General features: G+C 40.1%; 1 protein-coding gene across 1 annotated transcript; it reads left to right on the forward strand.

Annotated features, from left to right (window-relative positions):
- The first annotated feature begins 16,597 nt into the window (after window positions 1–16,597).
- Window positions 16,598–17,851, forward strand: LOC129926888 (cysteine-rich, acidic integral membrane protein-like). Its single transcript, XM_056033364.1, has one exon. The coding sequence runs from the start codon at window positions 16,598–16,600 to the stop codon at window positions 17,849–17,851; it is 1,254 nt and encodes a 417-aa protein (XP_055889339.1).
- The last annotated feature ends 1,306 nt before the right edge of the window (window positions 17,852–19,157 follow it).

Consider the following 19,157-nt stretch of genomic DNA (forward strand, 5'->3'; position numbering starts at 1 on the left):
ACATTCAATGAGGAAGAGAGGGGTGTAAGAAGAAGAGGGGGATTTAGAGAGAGAGAGAAGAAGAGAGGAAGAGAGAGTGAGGAAGACAAGGTTAGGAATAGGGGAGACAGAAGTAGACTTGAGAGGGCAGCGCGAAGAGGAGAGAGATAAGAGTAAGAGAGACAAATGAGATAAGAGACGAGAGGTCATAAGGATAAGACAATGAGACTAGAGAGGGCAGCAATAAAATGCAGAGTGAGATAAAAGGGCAGTACTAGGAGGAGAGAGAGACAGAAAGAGACGGACAGACAGACAGACAAAAGAGGCAATGAGATGGAATTATAAATGTCTAATTTGACCAACAACATACTACAAACTCAAACAACTAAAATTTCATTCTAAAAAAAAATCTTATTTATAGGAACACTTACAGCTATATATCTCAATAGTGTAGAAGTTATTTCCATTATAGGATATCAAACACAATAATTAATTACCAATGATTGATTGACTTTTCTATTGATTGTTTTAATTGATTTTGTCAAGTACAATAAAAAAAACTTCATCCGAGAATGGGTGTAGGGGGAAATAGTGAGACAAATGTTATAAGCTTTGTAATAATAATAATAATAATAATAATAATTCTCGTTGCCTGTCAGAGGGCGGTACTGCTTCAGACCTGCCACATCACCAGAAAATTCCTCGGTGGAAACTGATAAAGGGACTACGATGAATTTTGTTTCCCTTTAGCGAAACTCGACCCTGGCAGCGCCAGAGAATGACTACTCGTTCTTTTATAATAATAGATTTCAATCGCCCGGATCTGCTGTTCATCGATAAAAAAGAAAAAACCGCTACCATTATCGATATCGCCGTACCACTGTCTCATAATTTAAGAAAAACTGAGATAGAAAAACAAAGAAAATATGGGAACCTAGGCTTGGAGATTAAGCGTCTATGGAAATTGTCCAAAATAACAATATACCCCATTGTTATATCAACCGAGGGGATAATAACCACTGACCTCACAGACACCTTCAAGGCCCTTAACATTCCTAGGAACATCTTCGTTGCCTGTCAGAGGGCGGTACTGCTGCAGACCTGCCACATCACCAGAAAATTCCTCAGTGGAAACTGTTAAAGGGACTACGATGAATTTTGTTTCTCTTTAGCGAAACTCGACCCTGGCAGCGTCAGAGAATGACTACTCGTTCATTTCTAACATAATAATAATAATAATAATAATAATTCCCTGGCAGCGCTAGAGAATGAATACTTGTTCGTTTCTAACATAATAATAATAATAATAATAATAATACTTTACTATCCGTGAGGAAATTCGCTGTACAGTTGTGCATCACAACAAAACATGACGTAACAGAGAAAACAATGTACCGGTATACAATAGAACACAAAATAAATATTCATACACCCAGTTTCTTTTTATCACTAGTATAAGTGAGAACAAGCAAAATATAACAATAAAATCCTTTCTTTTTTAAAAAATAACCTAATCTAAGTGAAAGAACTCCGCTTCCAGAAAATGTTGAAGTTATTTCCCTTATTCAGTATCAACCAAAATAATTAAGTACCAATAACAATTGACTAATCGTTTTTTTAAATTGATTCATGTTTTGCTATATTGTGCTATATTTTTTATAAATATTTGTTTATATTTTGATATTTTTTTTATTTTTTTTTAATATTTTGATATATTTTATATATATATTTTTTATATTTTGATATATTATATATATATATTTTTGATATTTTGATATATTTTTGTTTTAATTTCAACTTGATCTGACAATGGGTGTGTGAGAAATAACGTGTACAAACTAGGTCATTAACATTTGGTAATTAATTATTTTGTTTGTTATCTCGAACAAGGGAAAAAAGTTGAACTGAAGGGGTGGTATAAACTGAATTAGTTCCCTTTATAGGTCGCGCTCTAAACTAAAACAAACAACATATACATATATAACTATACTATCTTTTCCAATCATTAGCACCTCACTAGCAGAGTAGTTAGCTCGTCGGCCCGACTAGGCTTGAGCCACAAGCTCGAAGTCAGGATGTTCCCCCACCCCCTTTTTTTTTTTTTTGTAAATGCTTTTGAAAACAAATTACGGTCAAATCCACCCAGATATCACCTTTCTCTGTCTCCCCCCACCCCCAACATTTTCCAAACTGGTTCAGACAAGTGATAGGATCATAGCGTATTGAGAAAGCTAAAAACATGAAAACAAAATTCATTAATACAGACTACTATTTGGAATTTCTTGAAGTCATTGATTTCTTAAATGCATTCGCAGCGCTTTATAGAGCATCTCACCGGGAAACAAAAGACCCGCCATTTGCTTGAGAACCACTGCTGTAGCCCGCTGTAAGCCTACATGTCAGACGTGACGATGGTAAGACCCGCCATTGGCTTGAGAACCACTGCTGTAGCCCGTTGTAAGCCTACATGTCAGACGTGACGATGGTAAAACCCGCCATTTGCTTGAGAACCACTGCTGTAGCCCGCTGTAAGCCTACATGTCAGACGTGACGATGGTAAAACCCGCCATCAGCTTGAGAACCACTGCTGTAGTCCGCTGTAAGCCTACATGTCAGACATGACGATGGTAAGACCCGCCATCAGCTTGAGAACCACTGCTGTAGTCCGCTGTAAGCCTACATGTCAGACATGACGATGGTAAGACCCGCCATTTGCTTGAGAACCACTGATGTAGCCTGCTGAACTATGTAAGCCTACATATCAGACGTGACGATGGTAAAACCCGCCATTGGCTTGAGAACCACTGCTGTAACCCGCTGAACTATGTAAGCCTACATGTCAGACGTGACGATGGTCAACACCCCCATGTGACCCACCTTCTTAGGTTGGAGAGTACGCGGTCAGAGGTTGTGGCCGAGATAACTTTGGAAATGTACATGCCTGACTAGAATAAGAAATGTACTTTTTATCTTAGTGTGTGTGTGTGTGTGTTTTTATTAAGTCCTGGTTTAGTGTTTTATGTTTAATTTATGCTTTAGTCTACCATCCTAAAATGTCTGCATATTTAGTGATTTTACGGTTGGTCAACCTGTCTCCCTAATTATAACACTTCAGTTTATTTATTTGTTTGGAGATGTCCAGATCGTTTTATATACAACTATATTACACTTCTGTCTGTCTGTCTGTCTGTCTGTGTTTTGTTTGTTGTATTTTTATTCGTTTCTTACTTGAGAAATATAGACCATTACGTCCTAGCCCAGTATAATAATAATAATAATAACAATAATAATAATAATTTTGAAACACCAAGAAACTTGTTTGAGACACACCTCGCTATATACTGCGCCGCTGTGGCTGTCACGGAGCTCTCTGGACAAAAGACCTTCGAGCTAGGCCCAATTAATCAAAGACCAAAACAACATGTGCCAGCATGGAAAAGGCGCCTTGAAGACAATATTAATCAACTGAGGAGCCAAATGGATACAATTGGACAATATCTGGGAAACAACCATTCCGCGAAAATACTTAACAAAATGAAGACAATACTAAGAACAACTGGAATCAAATTGACGGACTGTGATAGCCACGCACGACTCTTATGTTTGAAAGATACTCTGAGACAGAAAGCTAAATTAAAGGGAGCTAGGTTAAAGCGCTACAACGAAACCACCAAAAGAAAGGAGCATAACGCTTTATTTCAGCACACGAGAAAACAGTTCTTCCGTAAACTAGCTGATAATGGTGCTGACAAAATTCAAACCATTGATAGCACTAAACACGGCTCCTTTACCGACTACTGGGCGGCGCTTTGGTCCGACCCGCTACATTACAATGTGCAGGCTGACTGGATCGAGGAAATCCAAACTAAAAACAACCTAATACCAGAAATGCCTGATGAGGATTTCACAGCTGAGGAAGTCTCCGCAGCTATTTCAAAAACCCACAACTGGACTGCTCCTGGACCGGACAATATACACAACTTTTGGCTGAAAAAACTTACAGCCGTACATGCACCACTAACATCAAGTTTTAACGAGCTAATTTCAGAACCGTCTTCAATGCTGTTGGAACTCACTGAAGGGAGAACATCTCTCCTCCCCAAAAAAGGGGATCCGAACCAACCATCAAACTATCGCCCTATCACTTGTCTGTCAGTGGTGTATAAACTATTAACTTCACTTTTAAAAAGTAAAATGTATAAATTTTGTTCTGCCCATAAGCTACTAGCAGATGAACAACAAGGTTGCATTGAAGAGTCGATGGGCTGTAAAGTACAGCTAACTATAGATGGTATTATATTGCATCAAGCTAATAGAAGAAAGAGAAATTTACACATGTGTTACATCGACTACAAAAAAGCTTTCGACTCAGTTCCGCATGATTGGCTTTTAAAAACCCTGGACATTCATAGAATCAACCCAAGAATAAAACAACTATTGAAAGTCTGTATGAATAATTGGAAGATAAATCTGCACCTTAATCGTGATAAACTAGGTTCTGTGCACATAAGAAGAGGTATATACCAGGGTGACTCACTATCTCCACTCTGGTTCTGCCTAGCGATTAATCCTCTATCTACATTACTCCAAGACTCTACAAACGGTTTTAGGGTTGACACTAAATGTACAAAATGTGTGTCCCACTTATTATACATGGATGATCTAAAACTATATGCAGAAACCGAGCAAAAATTACACACCTTAATCAAAACGGTAAAATGCTTTAGTGACGATATCTGTATGTCTTTTGGCCTGGATAAGTGTGGCATCATAAGCATTAAAAAGGGCAAGGCAACGAACACAAACATTGAATTTGAAGGCATCGAGGAATTGAACTCCGCCTCTATTTATAAATATCTTGGAATAAACCAGAATGCCAAGATAAACCATAAGAAATTAAAAGAGGACTTTCTTGGCAAATATAGGCAAAGAGTTAATAAAATCCTCAACACCAAACTGTCTGGCAGTAATCTCATCACTGCAATAAACAGCTGGGCCGTCCCTGTGCTCCTTTACACGTTCGGTGTGATCAAATGGACTGACACCGACCTACATGACATTGACAGACTCACTAGAAAATTACTAACCAAGTTTCGATGTCTACACCCCAAGTCCTCCACCATAAGGTTATACCTGCCCAGGAAGGATGGGGGTCGTGGATTGCAGAACATCTTCAAATTGTGTAAGATGCAAGTTTTAAAAATACGATCAAAACTGCTCGCCTCCAGCAACAAATTAGTTTCCTTCCTACGGAAATACGACTCCGATGCAACCCCTCTGAACCTACACAATGCTGATGTCAATATCGGTTTGGACGACGTAGGGCATGAGATTCGCCAATGGGAAGAAAAAACACTCCACGGAAAATTTCCGGCTTCATTACATGGGGACAACATCGACAAGGCTGCTTCCTTAACATGGCTCAAAGCAGGTCATCTCTACCCTGAAACAGAGGGCTTTGTTACAGCAATACAGGACAGAGTAATCAGGACAAAAAATTACGAGAAGCATATCCTGAAACTCAATGTTGTCGACAAATGCCGAAAATGTGGAAATGTGGGCGAGTCGATTGAACACATTATGGCAGGATGTCCAGCCCTATCAGAATCAGCCTACCTAGGTCACCATAACCAAGTTGCAAAGTTAATACACCAACACCTGGCTTTGACGTACAAATTGATCGGTAAGGACACTCCCCCTTATTATAAATACTCTCCGCAAGAGGTTCTCGAGTCTACTGAACATCTGCTGTACTGGGACAGGCCTATTCTGACCGACAAAACGGTAGATTTCAATCGCCCGGATCTGCTGTTCATTGATAAAAAAGAAAAAACCGCTACCATTATCGATATCGCCGTACCACTGTCTCATAATTTGAGAAAAACTGAGATAGAAAAACAAAGAAAATATGGGAACCTAGGCTTGGAGATTAAGCGTCTATGGAAATTGTCCAAAATAACAATATACCCCATTGTTATATCAACCGAGGGGATAATAACAACTGACCTCACAGACACCTTCAAGGCCCTTAACATTCCTAGGAACATCTTCGTTGCCTGTCAGAGGGCGGTACTGCTGCAGACCTGCCACATCACCAGAAAATTCCTCAGTGGAAACTGTTAAAGGGACTACGATGAATTTTGTTTCTCTTTAGCGAAACTCGACCCTGGCAGTGCCAGAGAATGACTACTTGTTCATTTCTAACATAATAATAATACTTTACTGCCTGGTCGTGCGGTTTGCGCGCTGGACTGTCGTTCAGATTTATCGATGGTCCAGGGTTCAAACCCTGCCCGCTCCCATCCCCCGTTGTCCTGCGGGAGGTTTGGACTAGGAAGTAATTATCTTCAACTCTGAAGGAACATCCGAAACATGTAAAACATTTTACAAACAAACATTTTACAAACATTTCTCAAACTGTGTTCCGCGAAACCTTAGTTTTACGTGAGGCCTGAAAAGGCTTTCAAAACTACTGGAATAATAAACTAGAAAGCCACCATGTGAATTACCTTTACCTTTTTTACCTTTACCTATCCCTTAGTCTGTTGGACCGTTGGGGCACCAGGCAAGACTTGTCGACCGTCTTTCTCCATTCCTCCCTTTTTTTTGCCTTGTTCAGAACCTCTCTCAATGGCAGGCCCGTCCATTCTTTAATGTTGTCCTCCCATCGCTTTTTCTGTCTGCCTCTTCTTCTTTTCCCTAGCACTGTTCCCTGAAGAAAGGTCTTTGCGAGCCCCGTAGATCTCGTAATGTGGCCAAAGGTTTTAAGCTTTCGTTTTTTCACAATAGTAAGCAGTGAATTAATCTCTCTTAAAAAAAAAATAAGTAAAGTGTTCCGCCAAATACCAAGAACGAGCGAAAGATTCCGTTAAGGAAAACGTTTTTGGAAACACTGTCATAGCCTAGACGTCCTTCAGGATTGCCGGGGATGTTAGCAGGCAAGGTCGTCTCCGGTGCCCCGGGTTTGAACCCATACCCACCGTTATCCCCGTCGTCGTGCGAGAGATTTGTGCTAGGACGCAATGACCTTCATTTCAGAAGCGAAGTCTGAAACAACTTTCTTGATTTGGAGAGGAGCACTATCACCATTGCTGGTATCATTAACTGATGGACATTAACCTTTGACATGGTCATCGCCATAATCTTATACGCTTGTGAGTCTTGGACGCTTACTGCAGAGCTAGAGAGGAGGATCCTAGCAATGGAATTAAGATGCTACAGAAGGATCCTAAGCATCACTTTCAAAGACCGCATCACAAACCAAGAGATTAGAGACAGGGTTACTGCAGCGATCGGACATAATGATGATCTGCTAACTATCGTAAAAAAAAACGCAAGCTAAAAATCTATGGCCATATTAGAAGGTCTTCGGGGCTCACAAAGACCTTCCTTCAGGGAACAGTGCCAGGTAAGAGAAGAAGAGGCAGACAGAGAAAGCGATGGGAGGACAATATAAAAGAAAGGACGGGTCTGCCATTGTAAGTGGTTGAACTGAGGTAAAAGAAAGACGGTAGACAAATCTTGATTGGTGCCCCAACGGTCCAACAGACTAAGGGATAGGTAAAGGTAAAGAAAAACCTTTTGACTTGGGGGGAGGGATGGGGTAAACTACAAGTACCTAGAAGGACATACTGACATCAAAGCTGAATGTGTGACTTGTTTCGGATATTCACTTTTACAAAGCTTATAACAATTCACTCTGTCTGTCTGTCTGGTAAAAAGTGATAATGTACGGCATTGTGCCGCTGTCTTCCCCTATGAAGAAGTAAGGCTATAGAGCAGCGGTTCTCAACCTTTTAGGCTCGGTCACCCATTTTTACAATCCCCCAATCTGCCATGACCCCCCCCCTCCCGAACACACAAACAATCCTTTTTTCGATGGTCTTAGGCGACCCCTGAGAAATCGTCAATCGACCCCCAAAAGGGTCGCGACGCACAGATTGAGAACCCCTGCTATAGAGCCTTGAAAGCTAAACTAATCAGGCGCATTCGTTGTCATGCGAGTCGCCACTCAAACCGTGACTGTAGTCGGGATCGCTTTACTTGTATCAATGTTTTACTCTGAAGAATTTTGTCCTTTTGGTGACTGGACCTGAAAACACTCATCTAATTTGCCCCCCCACCCCCCTTTCCGAATCTTATGGCGCCCCACAGTCCAAGAGTTGACTTTCCACGGGGGCCACTCCTTGATGTACAGAGGTGAAGGCTAGGTTAGGTCTACAACGGACATCGTCAAGTACACGAAAGTGGTAAGACCACAAAACAGCAGAAAGCGAATGAAGTAACTTTCCCAAAAAAAAAACTGAGCGTGTGTCTCCGTGTGTGTGTCTGCGAGTGTCTGAACGTACGTGTGATAATATTCAATTATCGTTTTTTTTTTTATTTTTTAAAAATTTGCTTGTGTTGTTGTTTTTTTGTTTTTATGTTGTTTTTATTTTTCTATAAGAGTTAAAAAGCAACACAAGGAGTGTTTAAACTTATTTCGAAGGGAAACGGAAAGGGAGGGGGGGGGGAGCGCAAGCAGTTAACAGTAAAGGTCGAACTGCAAGCGATAAGACTATCTTGACCTGTCTACTAAAGATGGACGTTGGCTGGGCGGGGGAAAGGGGGGGGGGGGGCTGCTAGGAGTGGCGCTGGTGTACACATGTACTAAGTTGACTAACTCCAACACTTTTAGTTCTCACGGTACTGGAAACTGAATGAAGGGGGACAACTATGCGAGGTCACAAACTATCCTCCCTTCCTACCTCACCCTCTCTCTCTTCCTCCCTCACCCTCTCTCTCTCTCTCTCTCTCTCTCTCTCTCCATCACCATCTCATTAATTGACTATATTCTTTTCTTCATAGTTTCGTGCTATTTCACAAAAGTCGAAACTAATACATTCTTTTCCAATTTAACTAGACTGGTGTACTACCCTTGACCAGCTGACCAGGACAAGCCTCCAATGTCTGTACATTCTCAATCCCCCCTTTTCCCCCCTCTCGGCTAAGAAAATCGTCTCAGGTCTTCCCCCCCCCCCCATATATATATATATATATATATATATATATATATATATGGCTCCTTTTGTCTCGAAAGGCAATGGATGCGCCCAAGTGAGTCACTGGTTTTGGCTTAATCTTGAGACGGGGCAGAATCTGGTGTGGCTAATCAAGCCAATTCTAGAACGGCAGACTTTGCCACAATATATATATCTACCTTAAGATTTAAGATACTTTAGACATGATTCTCTATGGCCTCCTTCAGTCGCAAAGCGACTATGGATCATCTCATGAAAATGAAATGAATGCCTGGGCATTGGCTGTGGTCGGAACGATGTCGCCCACACATCAGTTCCCCCCCCCCTTCCACGCAACTGATATATCCAAAGGAACGGCCATGCCGATACAGTTTGGGGTCAGCGGCGTCGCAGGTTCTGCCAGGGTGTAGCACTGCCTTAGGGTCGCCAGCTCCTGATTTTTCCTCAGGGTTGACTCCCGAAGCCTTTCCCATGATTGGGTATAGCTGCAAGGCAACAGAGGTTTGAATTCAGAGTTTTCCTTCTCCGTGGTGGGTAGCCAGCAATGGCTAACCAGCCCCTCCTGCCCGAAGCCCGGGTAGGAGACATGATTACAGCCTCAATAAGACGAGGATGACTTATATGTTTTGACTACATTTATGACGGTGTCTGGAATTTTAGACACAGGTAATTTAGTCACCGGACATTTAGGCACATGGAAATTTAGGCACCGGAAACTTAGGCACTCTTTAATAGCGACTTTTAATTTTGAAGATAATTACAGCATCAATAATCTCAGTAGAAGAGGCTGCCTGTATATCTTTCGGCTACGTTTAGGACGGTGTCTGGAAATTTAGGCACTGGAATTTGAGGCACAGGTAATTAAGGCACCGGGAATTTAGGCACCCAGGAATTTAGGCACCCAGTAAATTGGGCACACTTGACAAGGCGGAAAATAGCTTAAATGTTTCGACTCCGTTTTGGGACTGTGTCTGGAAATTAACGCATTGGTAATTTAGGCACCGCATATTTAGGCACCCGGAAATTTAGGGACCCGATAATTTAGGCACCGCATATTTAGGCACCCGGAAATTTAGGGACCCGATAATTTAGGCACCGCATATTTAGGCACCCGGAAATTTAGGGAACCGATAATTTAGGCACCCGGAAATTTAAGCACCGGTAAATTGGGCACTTGTTGACTAGGAGGAAATCGGGTGCCTAAAAGTTAAAAACAATTTAATAGCGACCATAATTTTGAAGTTAAGGACATTCATGTGTGATCATGGTCCCAGGTAGAAATTTTACCTTTCATACTTTACAAATTTTTCATGTTTCGAGTTTCCTTCAGAATGAAGGATTATATAAAATCTTAATATAAACCGCCCAAGGGATTGCAGGAAGGGTTTGAACCCGGGACTTTCTAGACCTCAATTCCACACGACCAGGCAGCCATCCATAGTCCCCTCTATGACCATTAATCAATGTGATATATCATTTATTGTATGTGTCTGTGTTTTTGTCTTTCACGTCATTTGCTTATTATTTTGGCCTGTTCATATGTGTTTATTAAGCGGAACATTTTTATGTTCATAAATTATGCTGGATGTGGCAAAACATGTAGGTCACAACTGGGGCTACGTATCCACTTGAAATACTGTATTCCCCATTAATCTTCAGACTCGAAAGCAATCCTTGGTATTCTTATTATTAAGTAATTACACTAATTTATAAATAAAACAAAGTGAAACAATGATACTGCCGCAGTTATACAAATTATTGTTTACACAGAAAACAAAAAGGTTTATTCAATGTAATTAATTTATGGTATCTACAGCTAGATCTACATCAGGCATGTCAAACTCGTTAAGGTGTATGGGCCAGGTAAAAACTTACTATGACCTGAAGGGCCGCAGCCAGAAATTAGTTGCACAACATAGCCTACTAGTTTTATGTAAATTTGAAACAACAGAATAGAATACAATAATTAAGGAATACCTGTCCCTTGGTTACATTTTTAATACTATTTTCTTAATTAAAAATTATTATAATTACGCATTATTTTCGTTGTCCTGATGCTTGACATCTTTTCTGGAATATAAGTTTATTAATGTCAGGAGGAAGTTTGCCACTGACACTTCCCTCAGTAATGAAAAATTTTGATCAGATAATCTCGAACAGTGATGTGTTTTTGTAGCTTTTATTATGGAAAAGAACTGCTCACAGAGATCAGTGCTTCCAAACTTAGCAAGAATTCTGGCCGCAAATTTCCGCAATTCAACGCACCGTTCAGGGTAAATAGCTGTTAAACTTTGGCACAGCCACTTCTATATATTTCACTTTAAACCAAGAATCTGACTGCTATTCTATCAGCTCTAGTTGCACATTACCAGCAACATTTTCAGGAGCAAATGAGAATGGAGATACAAACAACGAAAATTCTTGCTCGTATGAAACGAAGTCACGAAAACAGTCATTGAAAGCATCTACTAACGATTCCAGTTGTACGACATATTTACCAAACTTTTCAGCCGTATTTAATCTTTTTAGTTCCTGACACGTTGAGAAGTGAACAAGATTGTCTCTTGATATTTGGTTTATCCGCGGTATAGTCGTAACTTAACCTGAAAGCACTTCACATCTTCACAAGAAGTTATGACAATTTTGTCTTTTTTTTTACCTTGAAGTTTCAAATTCAGGTGACCAGTGAGATCATCTGCAAATACCAAAATCCTGAACCTATTCGTAGTTCACCATTCAGGATACAATACAATTGAACAATACAATTTCCTCACGCAGTGTAAAAAATCTCTTCAATACTTTATGACAGAAGAGCCAGCGGACTTCTGTTTAGCAGGGGACACAATCAAATTTGTGGCTTTTTTATGATGTGATTATTAGCAATTAATACTAATTAAAAACTTCACAAAATCAACACTAAACTTCAAAGATAACTTCAAAGATAATGCGAAGTTAATAAATAAATGGAATTTACCACATCAACTCCAATTAAAAATAAAATATTTTTTTTTACAAATGTATTGTTTAGCTATGTACATTCCGTCATACAAACTACTACATTTACACACACAAAAATCTATTTTTATGCATATAAGTGGAACATACTCTAAAACAATAATTGAAAAGAAGTTTTTCATATAACCGAGTGAACTGCAGGGCGGTGTTATAGCTATAAGGACACTTAACTAAAGATTTAAAAAAAAAGATTGTTACGAAATGTTTTTTTTTTTATGAGGCTTTGAATAAGAGATTGACCCTATACAAAACAGATCAATAAGATAATCATAACATGAAATCAGTTAGGCCAGGTTCACATCTAACTTCACCTTCACTTTTACCTATCCCTTTGTCTGCTGGACCGTTGGGGGCACCACACAAGATCTGCCAACCTTCCTTTTCCATTCTTCTCTGTCATTTGCCTTTGATAGAATTTCATTCTGATATTCTTTCTGAAAATATTGAAACCTGCCTTTTTACTTCCTGAACCAGGGGTGGGCAAATTACGAACAGCGGGCCACATGCGGCCCGCAGGAATCTTTTATGCGGCCCGCGGATTCCTAAAGAAATCAGGTGTGCCCACAGGTTATACATATAAAAAATGCAAATATATTTAAAAATAAATAATTCTAAATATCTATATAGATTTTAGAAAGTCCTGATTCTTATCACTTATGACGAAGAGGCTAAAGACACATTGTCTCTACATGTCATTCTAAAACGTTTAAAGTAAATGAAGATTATGCTTATTGGCAATATTTCAAAACATTGAGTCAAAGACACAAACTCAGACCAGTTTTTATTTAACGCTATGATGAACTGGGTTGAAAGTATTGAGTAGGCTTGGAACAAGATGGCGAGTGTAACAACTGATGGACCTCGTGCTTTGACTGAGAAAAATAAAACAATAACCCAACCGTAAACTCCGGGAAAGTTTGCGCAAAGCTGTATTGGATATCAAACATATTATTGACCCAATTATGTCAGTGATCTTTGCTGCTTAACATTCACATTATTTGGGTCCACATACATCTGTGAACAAGCATTTTTTTTTGTTTGAAATATAAACAATTATAATCACAGGTCTATGCTGACTAGCTACAATTTGAAAGCAGTCACGAGGAGAAGAACTAGTAAGCTAGTTTCACAGTTCAGGAACATTATGCACGAGTGTAAACAGTTAAATACTTCACTTTAAGTACAACTTTACATTTATGGTAAAATGTTGTGATGTAAAAGAGACTATAGCAAAATTTTGAAAAAAAGTTTTTTTGTAAAATTAGTTTCAAAAATGGCTCTTGTTGTAATTCCACAATTGGGAGGAAGAGTGAAAAAAAGAAAAAGAAATGTAAATGTATAAAACAGTATAAATGTGAATTAAAAGATCTTATCTTATCTTATCTTATAGAATACAGACGTTACTTCAAAAAGAAGATGATTACGTCCTACGCGTCATGCATTTAGTCATGCATATTAACCAATGCCTTAAATTCTGCCAAGTGACTGGTTTTCCTGGCTAGCTCAGGCAACCCATTCCATGCTCTAATAGCACTAGGGAAGAAGGAGTATTTGTACAAATTTGTCCTAGCATATGGGACGAGGAATGTGCTTTTATCTTTGTGTCTTTCAGAGTATTTTATTAAATTTTGTTTTTGTATTTGAAGATTATGGTTCAGTGTTTTATGTATGATTGCTACTTTACTTTTGAGCCTTCTGGCATGAAGGCTTTCTAAATTTAGTGATTTTACTAAAGGTGTTACTCTGGTCAAATGTGAATACACAGTTAGCTTGCGTATTTTTCTGATTCGTGTATTTCATATACCTATGTGCGACCCCCCATTCCCAAATTTTTTTAATGCGGCCCTCAAAGGAAAAAAGGTTGCCCAACCCTGTCCTGAACTATAAAAAAGAAAGATAGGCAACGAACTGTCGACATTTGTGACATTATTTCCGTTGAAGTGGAGGTTATAGACATTCAGTTAGAGTTAGAAGACAGCGACCTCGGAAGTCTTTATCGCAATGTTTGTTGTCCTCAGTGCTTGACTATAACGCTAATGTAACCAATTTTTCTGGAAACTGTAACAGTTGGTGCATATCGCTGAGAAAAGAATTACTAGCTCGTTGGTCACATGGGGAAACTCTAGTTTGACCGTTATTTTTGTTAAAGAAAAAAAAATTAAATAAATTTAAATTTGGCTAGAGATCTAGATCTAGGTCTATACCCAACATCATCTTTGAAAGGACTTTCGCGTTCTTGAAATGACTATCACTTTCTGGAATTTCCGAATGCAAGGCTTTTTTTTTTTGCAACTGAAGAGTTTGGTAAATTAATGTTCCGGAAAATAGTGCGCATCGTAATTCTAGATCTAAAGGCCAATCTTTAGAATATCAGAAAGTGTACTAGATCTATACATTCGCTTAACCAGGATTCTTTCTCGGGGAAAAAGGGGGGTGGGGAAGGGCTGGGTAAAAAAAAATGTTCCATTGTTTTTCAAACTAATATTCATTAAATTTTAGGAGGGGGGGGGTAAGAAATGTTCCCCTGAAGATGTAAAGGTCATCTGTGGCATACAGCTTACGAGGGTATCATTTGACCAGCACAAATAGGCCTACCAACCACCTTTACTTTCCCCCAACTAATGTCAGGTACGGTACCCATTAGAGCTTGGTGGACTCAGAGGCGCCAGAAATTAAAAACACCAGTCTTCACCAAGATTCGAATCCGGGACCCCTGGTTCGGAAGTCAAGCACTTTACCGCTCAGCCACCGCGCCTCCTAGAAAGGGGGGTATTGTCTTTTTATAAAAAGTATATTTAATGTTTTTTTTCTGGTTTTACTTTGTCTACTAAGTTGTCTGTGAACTTTTTTTCTTTCCTGGTCATGGGAGGTACTACTCGCAGGAAGATATCCATCTGATGGAGTTTTCGGCCATCTTGTTTCTTCTTGACCCCAGGCGGAGTGGTGCAGGCTCAAATAATTCCCACCTTGCCTTCGTTCCGTGACCCCCCCCCCCCCCCCTCCATTTCCATGTGAGTGGTACGATACTTCACAATACTCAAGTACAACTCTTTACCCCCCCCCCCTCTCCTCTCCTGTCTTACTTAAAAGATGCTCCATATTTCTTGAATGAAGCCACCAGACCACGAATGGAAGGCCCTCGCCTTTTTTCCACGTCTCAACGCTCCTGACTCGAGAGGGTTGTGAAAACATTTCATTCATGGAGACAGAAAATAAGCTGGAATGAAGGATTCGGAGTCACTAAGAACTTTCTCTCTCTCTCTCTCTCTCTCTCTATCTCTCTCTCTCTCTCTCTCTCTCTTAATATATATAGATCCATCCAGCACTTTTTTTTTGTAAAAAAAAAAAAAAAAAAAAAGGTGCCGGTACTCAGTGACTAGGTGCCGGTACTCAGTGATTAGGTGCCGGTACTCAGTAGTTGATTGCCTAACTTTTAACTACTAAAAATTAATAATATGCGTTAAAATACAAGAAAAGTAATTTTTTTTTTCAATAAGGTGCCGGTACGCCGTACCGGAGCGTACCGTCACAAAAAAGCCCTGGATCTATCTATCTATCTATCTATCTATCTATCTATCTATCTATCTATCTATCTATCTATCTATCTATCTATTTAATTACCTTATCCTATCTTATCCTATCTTATCTATCTATTATCTTATCCTATCCTATCATATCATATCTTATCTTATCTTATCTTATCTATTTAATTACCTTATCCTATCTTATCCTATCTTATCTATCTATTTAATTATCTTATCTTATCTTATCTTATCTTATCTATCTATCTATCTATCTATCTATCTATCTATCTATTCTAACTATTCTAGGATATGACGTCTACTTATGACTTATATCAAATCACTCTGTCTGTCTGGTAAAAAGTTTGAACAAGTTTATTTCTCACACACCAATTCTCGGATCCATTTGAAGCTGCACAACAATTATCATTGCTAATTAATTATTTTGGTTGATCTCAAAAAAGGGAAATAATTTCTCTTGATGGATATAGTTGTAAGTGCTGAGTACTTCCCCTTTGATAAGCTTTGTTTTGTTTTTTTAAAGGATTCTTTTAAAATGTGCTTGTTATTTTGGTCTTGTCCCTATACTAATATTCTGTATCCATCCTGCTTCTTTTTTTTTTTTATCTCGGCCTCTCTTTCTCTTTCCCTTTTTATCCTTCTTCGTTCACTCCTTCTCTCCATTTCTTTATCCCCGTTCCTTCTCTTCTCTCTCTCTCTAAATTTCATTATTTATTTTCTTTCTTCCAGTTTTTATTTCCTATTTCTCTCCCTCTCTTTTATAACTTTATCTGTTTCCTTCTCTTTCTCTCTCTCTCCTCACTCTTTATCTCTCTTACTCATCTTTCTCTTTCTACTATCTCTTTCGATTTCTACTATCTCTTTCTCTCTCTCTCTCTCTTGCTCCCCTTTTCTCTCGCCATGATATCCTGCTTTCAGTGGCCTGTCATTATCTTCTCCTCTTGTTATCTTTATCTCCCTCTCAATGTCTCTTCCCCCCTTCTCTCTCTTCAAGCCCCCCCCCCCCATCTTTCTTTTGCCAAGTCACCTTCTTGTAAGTCAATGCCGGCCGGCTCTAGCCATGACTCTAATGCCAGCTCTAGCCATGACTCTAATGCCAGCCCTAGACATGACTGTAATTCCAGCTCTAGCCATGACTGTAATGCCAGCTCTAGCCATGACTGTAACGCCAGCTCTAGCCATGACTGTAATGCCAGCTCTAGCCATGACTGTAATGCCAGCTTTAGCCTAGACTGTAACGCCTGCCCTAGCCATGACTGTAATGCAAGCTTTAGCCTAGACTGTAACGCCTGCCCTAGCCATGACTGTAATGCCAGCTTTAGCCTAGACTGTAACGCCTGCCCTAGCCATGACTGTAATGCCAGCTTTAGCCTAGACTGTAACGCCTGCCCTAGCCACGACTGTAATGCCAGCTTTAGCCTAGACTGTAACGCCTGCCCTAGCCATGACTGTAATGCCAGCTTTAGCCTAGACTGTAACGCCTGCCCTAGCCATGACTGTAATGCCAGCCCTAGCCATGACTGTAACGCCAGCTCTAGCCATGACTGTAATGCCAGCCCTAGCCATGACTGTAACGCCAGCACTAGCCATGACTGTAACGCCAGCTCTAGTCATGACTGTAATGCCAGCCCTAGCCATGACTGTAATGCCAGCCCTAGCCATGACTGTAACGCCAGCTCTAGCCATGACTGTAACGCCAGCCCTAGCCATGACTGTAATGCCAGCTCTAGCCATGACTGTAATGCCAGCTCTAGCCATGACTGTAATGCCAGCCCTAGCCATGACTGTAATGCCATCCCTAGCCATGGCTGTAATGCCAGCCCTAGCCATGACTGTAATGCCATCCCTAGCCATGACTGTAATGCCAGCTCTAGCCATGACTGTAATGCCAGCTCTAGCCATGACTGTAATGCAAGCCCTAGCCATGACTGTAATGCCAGCTCTAGCCATGGCTGTAATGCCAGCTCTAGCCATGACTGTAATGCAAGCCCTAGCCTAGACTGTAACGCCTGCCCTAGCCATGACTGTAATGCCAGCTCTAGCCATGACTGTAATGCCAGCTCTAGCCATGACTGTAATGCAAGCCCTAGCCTAGACTGTAACGCCTGCCCTAGCCATGACTGTAATGCCATCCCTAGCCATGGCTGTAATGCCAGCCCTAGCCATGGCTGTAATGCCATCCCTAGCCATGGCTGTAATGCCAGCCCTAGCCATGACTGTAATGCCAGCCCTAGCCATGACTGTAATGCCGGCCCTAGCCATGACTGTAATGCCAGTCCATCAGTACTTGACTAGTTACGAAGATGGTCCGTTGTCTTACTTGCGTTTCTTGTACCCAACCACTGCAACCTCATCCCCCCTTCCCCCGTGACCTGGAAACTCCAAGAAAACACACACTCAAACTTGACTCCCAAAAAAAAAACGCACACACTCACACACAAGAAAACTAACACATCCACACATGTAAACACCTCACACACAATGTTTAAACCTTTCTCCCCCCCCCACCTCTTCCAACACTTTTTCCACTTACCTCCCTCCCCCCCCCCCCCCACCGCCTCCTACATGTTGCTAAAAAGTCAACAGGCTGACGACCCGATTAATCAAAATAAAAACTAGGACACAGGAATCGGGTTTATAGGTCACGTTAAGAAATAGGTCACAGGGGAGAAAGGGGGGGGGGGAAAGAAGAGAGAGAGAGAGAGAAGAAGAGAGAGGGGGTGGGGGGAGTCGGAACAAGTGAAGTGGCATAGATGCAAGGTAAAGTTGGGCCTGGAGAGAACGATGGTGGAATGGCAAGAGAAGTAAAGACAGAACAGAACGAGTGGATTCATGAAAGAAAGAGGTCGAGAGGGGAGGGAGGGGGGGCACCAGCGTGCTTTAGCGATTACCTCATCTACTTTGCCTTATCATATTCGATACCTTTGCTCTAAATATGGCAATCGACTAAAGGTCAAAGCGTTTCTAAATATAGAATGCACTCAAGTGCATCCGGTTTTGTTTTGTTTTTTTTTACTCGGAAAGTAAATAACTATTGCCAGTAAGGATAGTATCTAGATCTATAGGTCCTACTTTGTTATTATACAGATGGAGAGTAGTTTACATTTGGTTTACAATCATTTAATGTGTACCCTATTAGAGTGTGTATGTTTTGAAGTGGGATTAATCCTATTTGTAATAGCCTAATTATTATTAATGATAAATATCTTTGTTTAAATATTGGTATACAGTCGTATACATCACATTGTTTAAACATATAAACAAAAATGAAAAATGCACACAAAAAAGTTGGAATTAAAAAAAAAATTTATAAAACAAAATAGACATTCGTTGTACGGTATTTATCTATATAAAAAAATATCTTCTTCGTTTAAGAGTTTGGACGAGAAGAAGAAGTAAAAGATCACTTTCTTATTTCTGCAAGTCGGACGAACTAGAGTTATGCCACGGATAATAAGTGAAATTTAAGATTTTGTATTAGCAAATAAATTCGTCTTTGCATTTATTCATTCTTAACTACGTACAGAACTACTGTATGAGCCTTGCGTGTAGCGAAGTCATACAGTATAGCATAAAAATTCTATTTCCTACATAGATCACG

This window comes from Biomphalaria glabrata, chromosome 6, assembly GCF_947242115.1.
Source record: "Biomphalaria glabrata chromosome 6, xgBioGlab47.1, whole genome shotgun sequence".
In the NCBI taxonomy this organism is placed as follows: domain Eukaryota; kingdom Metazoa; phylum Mollusca; class Gastropoda; family Planorbidae; genus Biomphalaria; species Biomphalaria glabrata.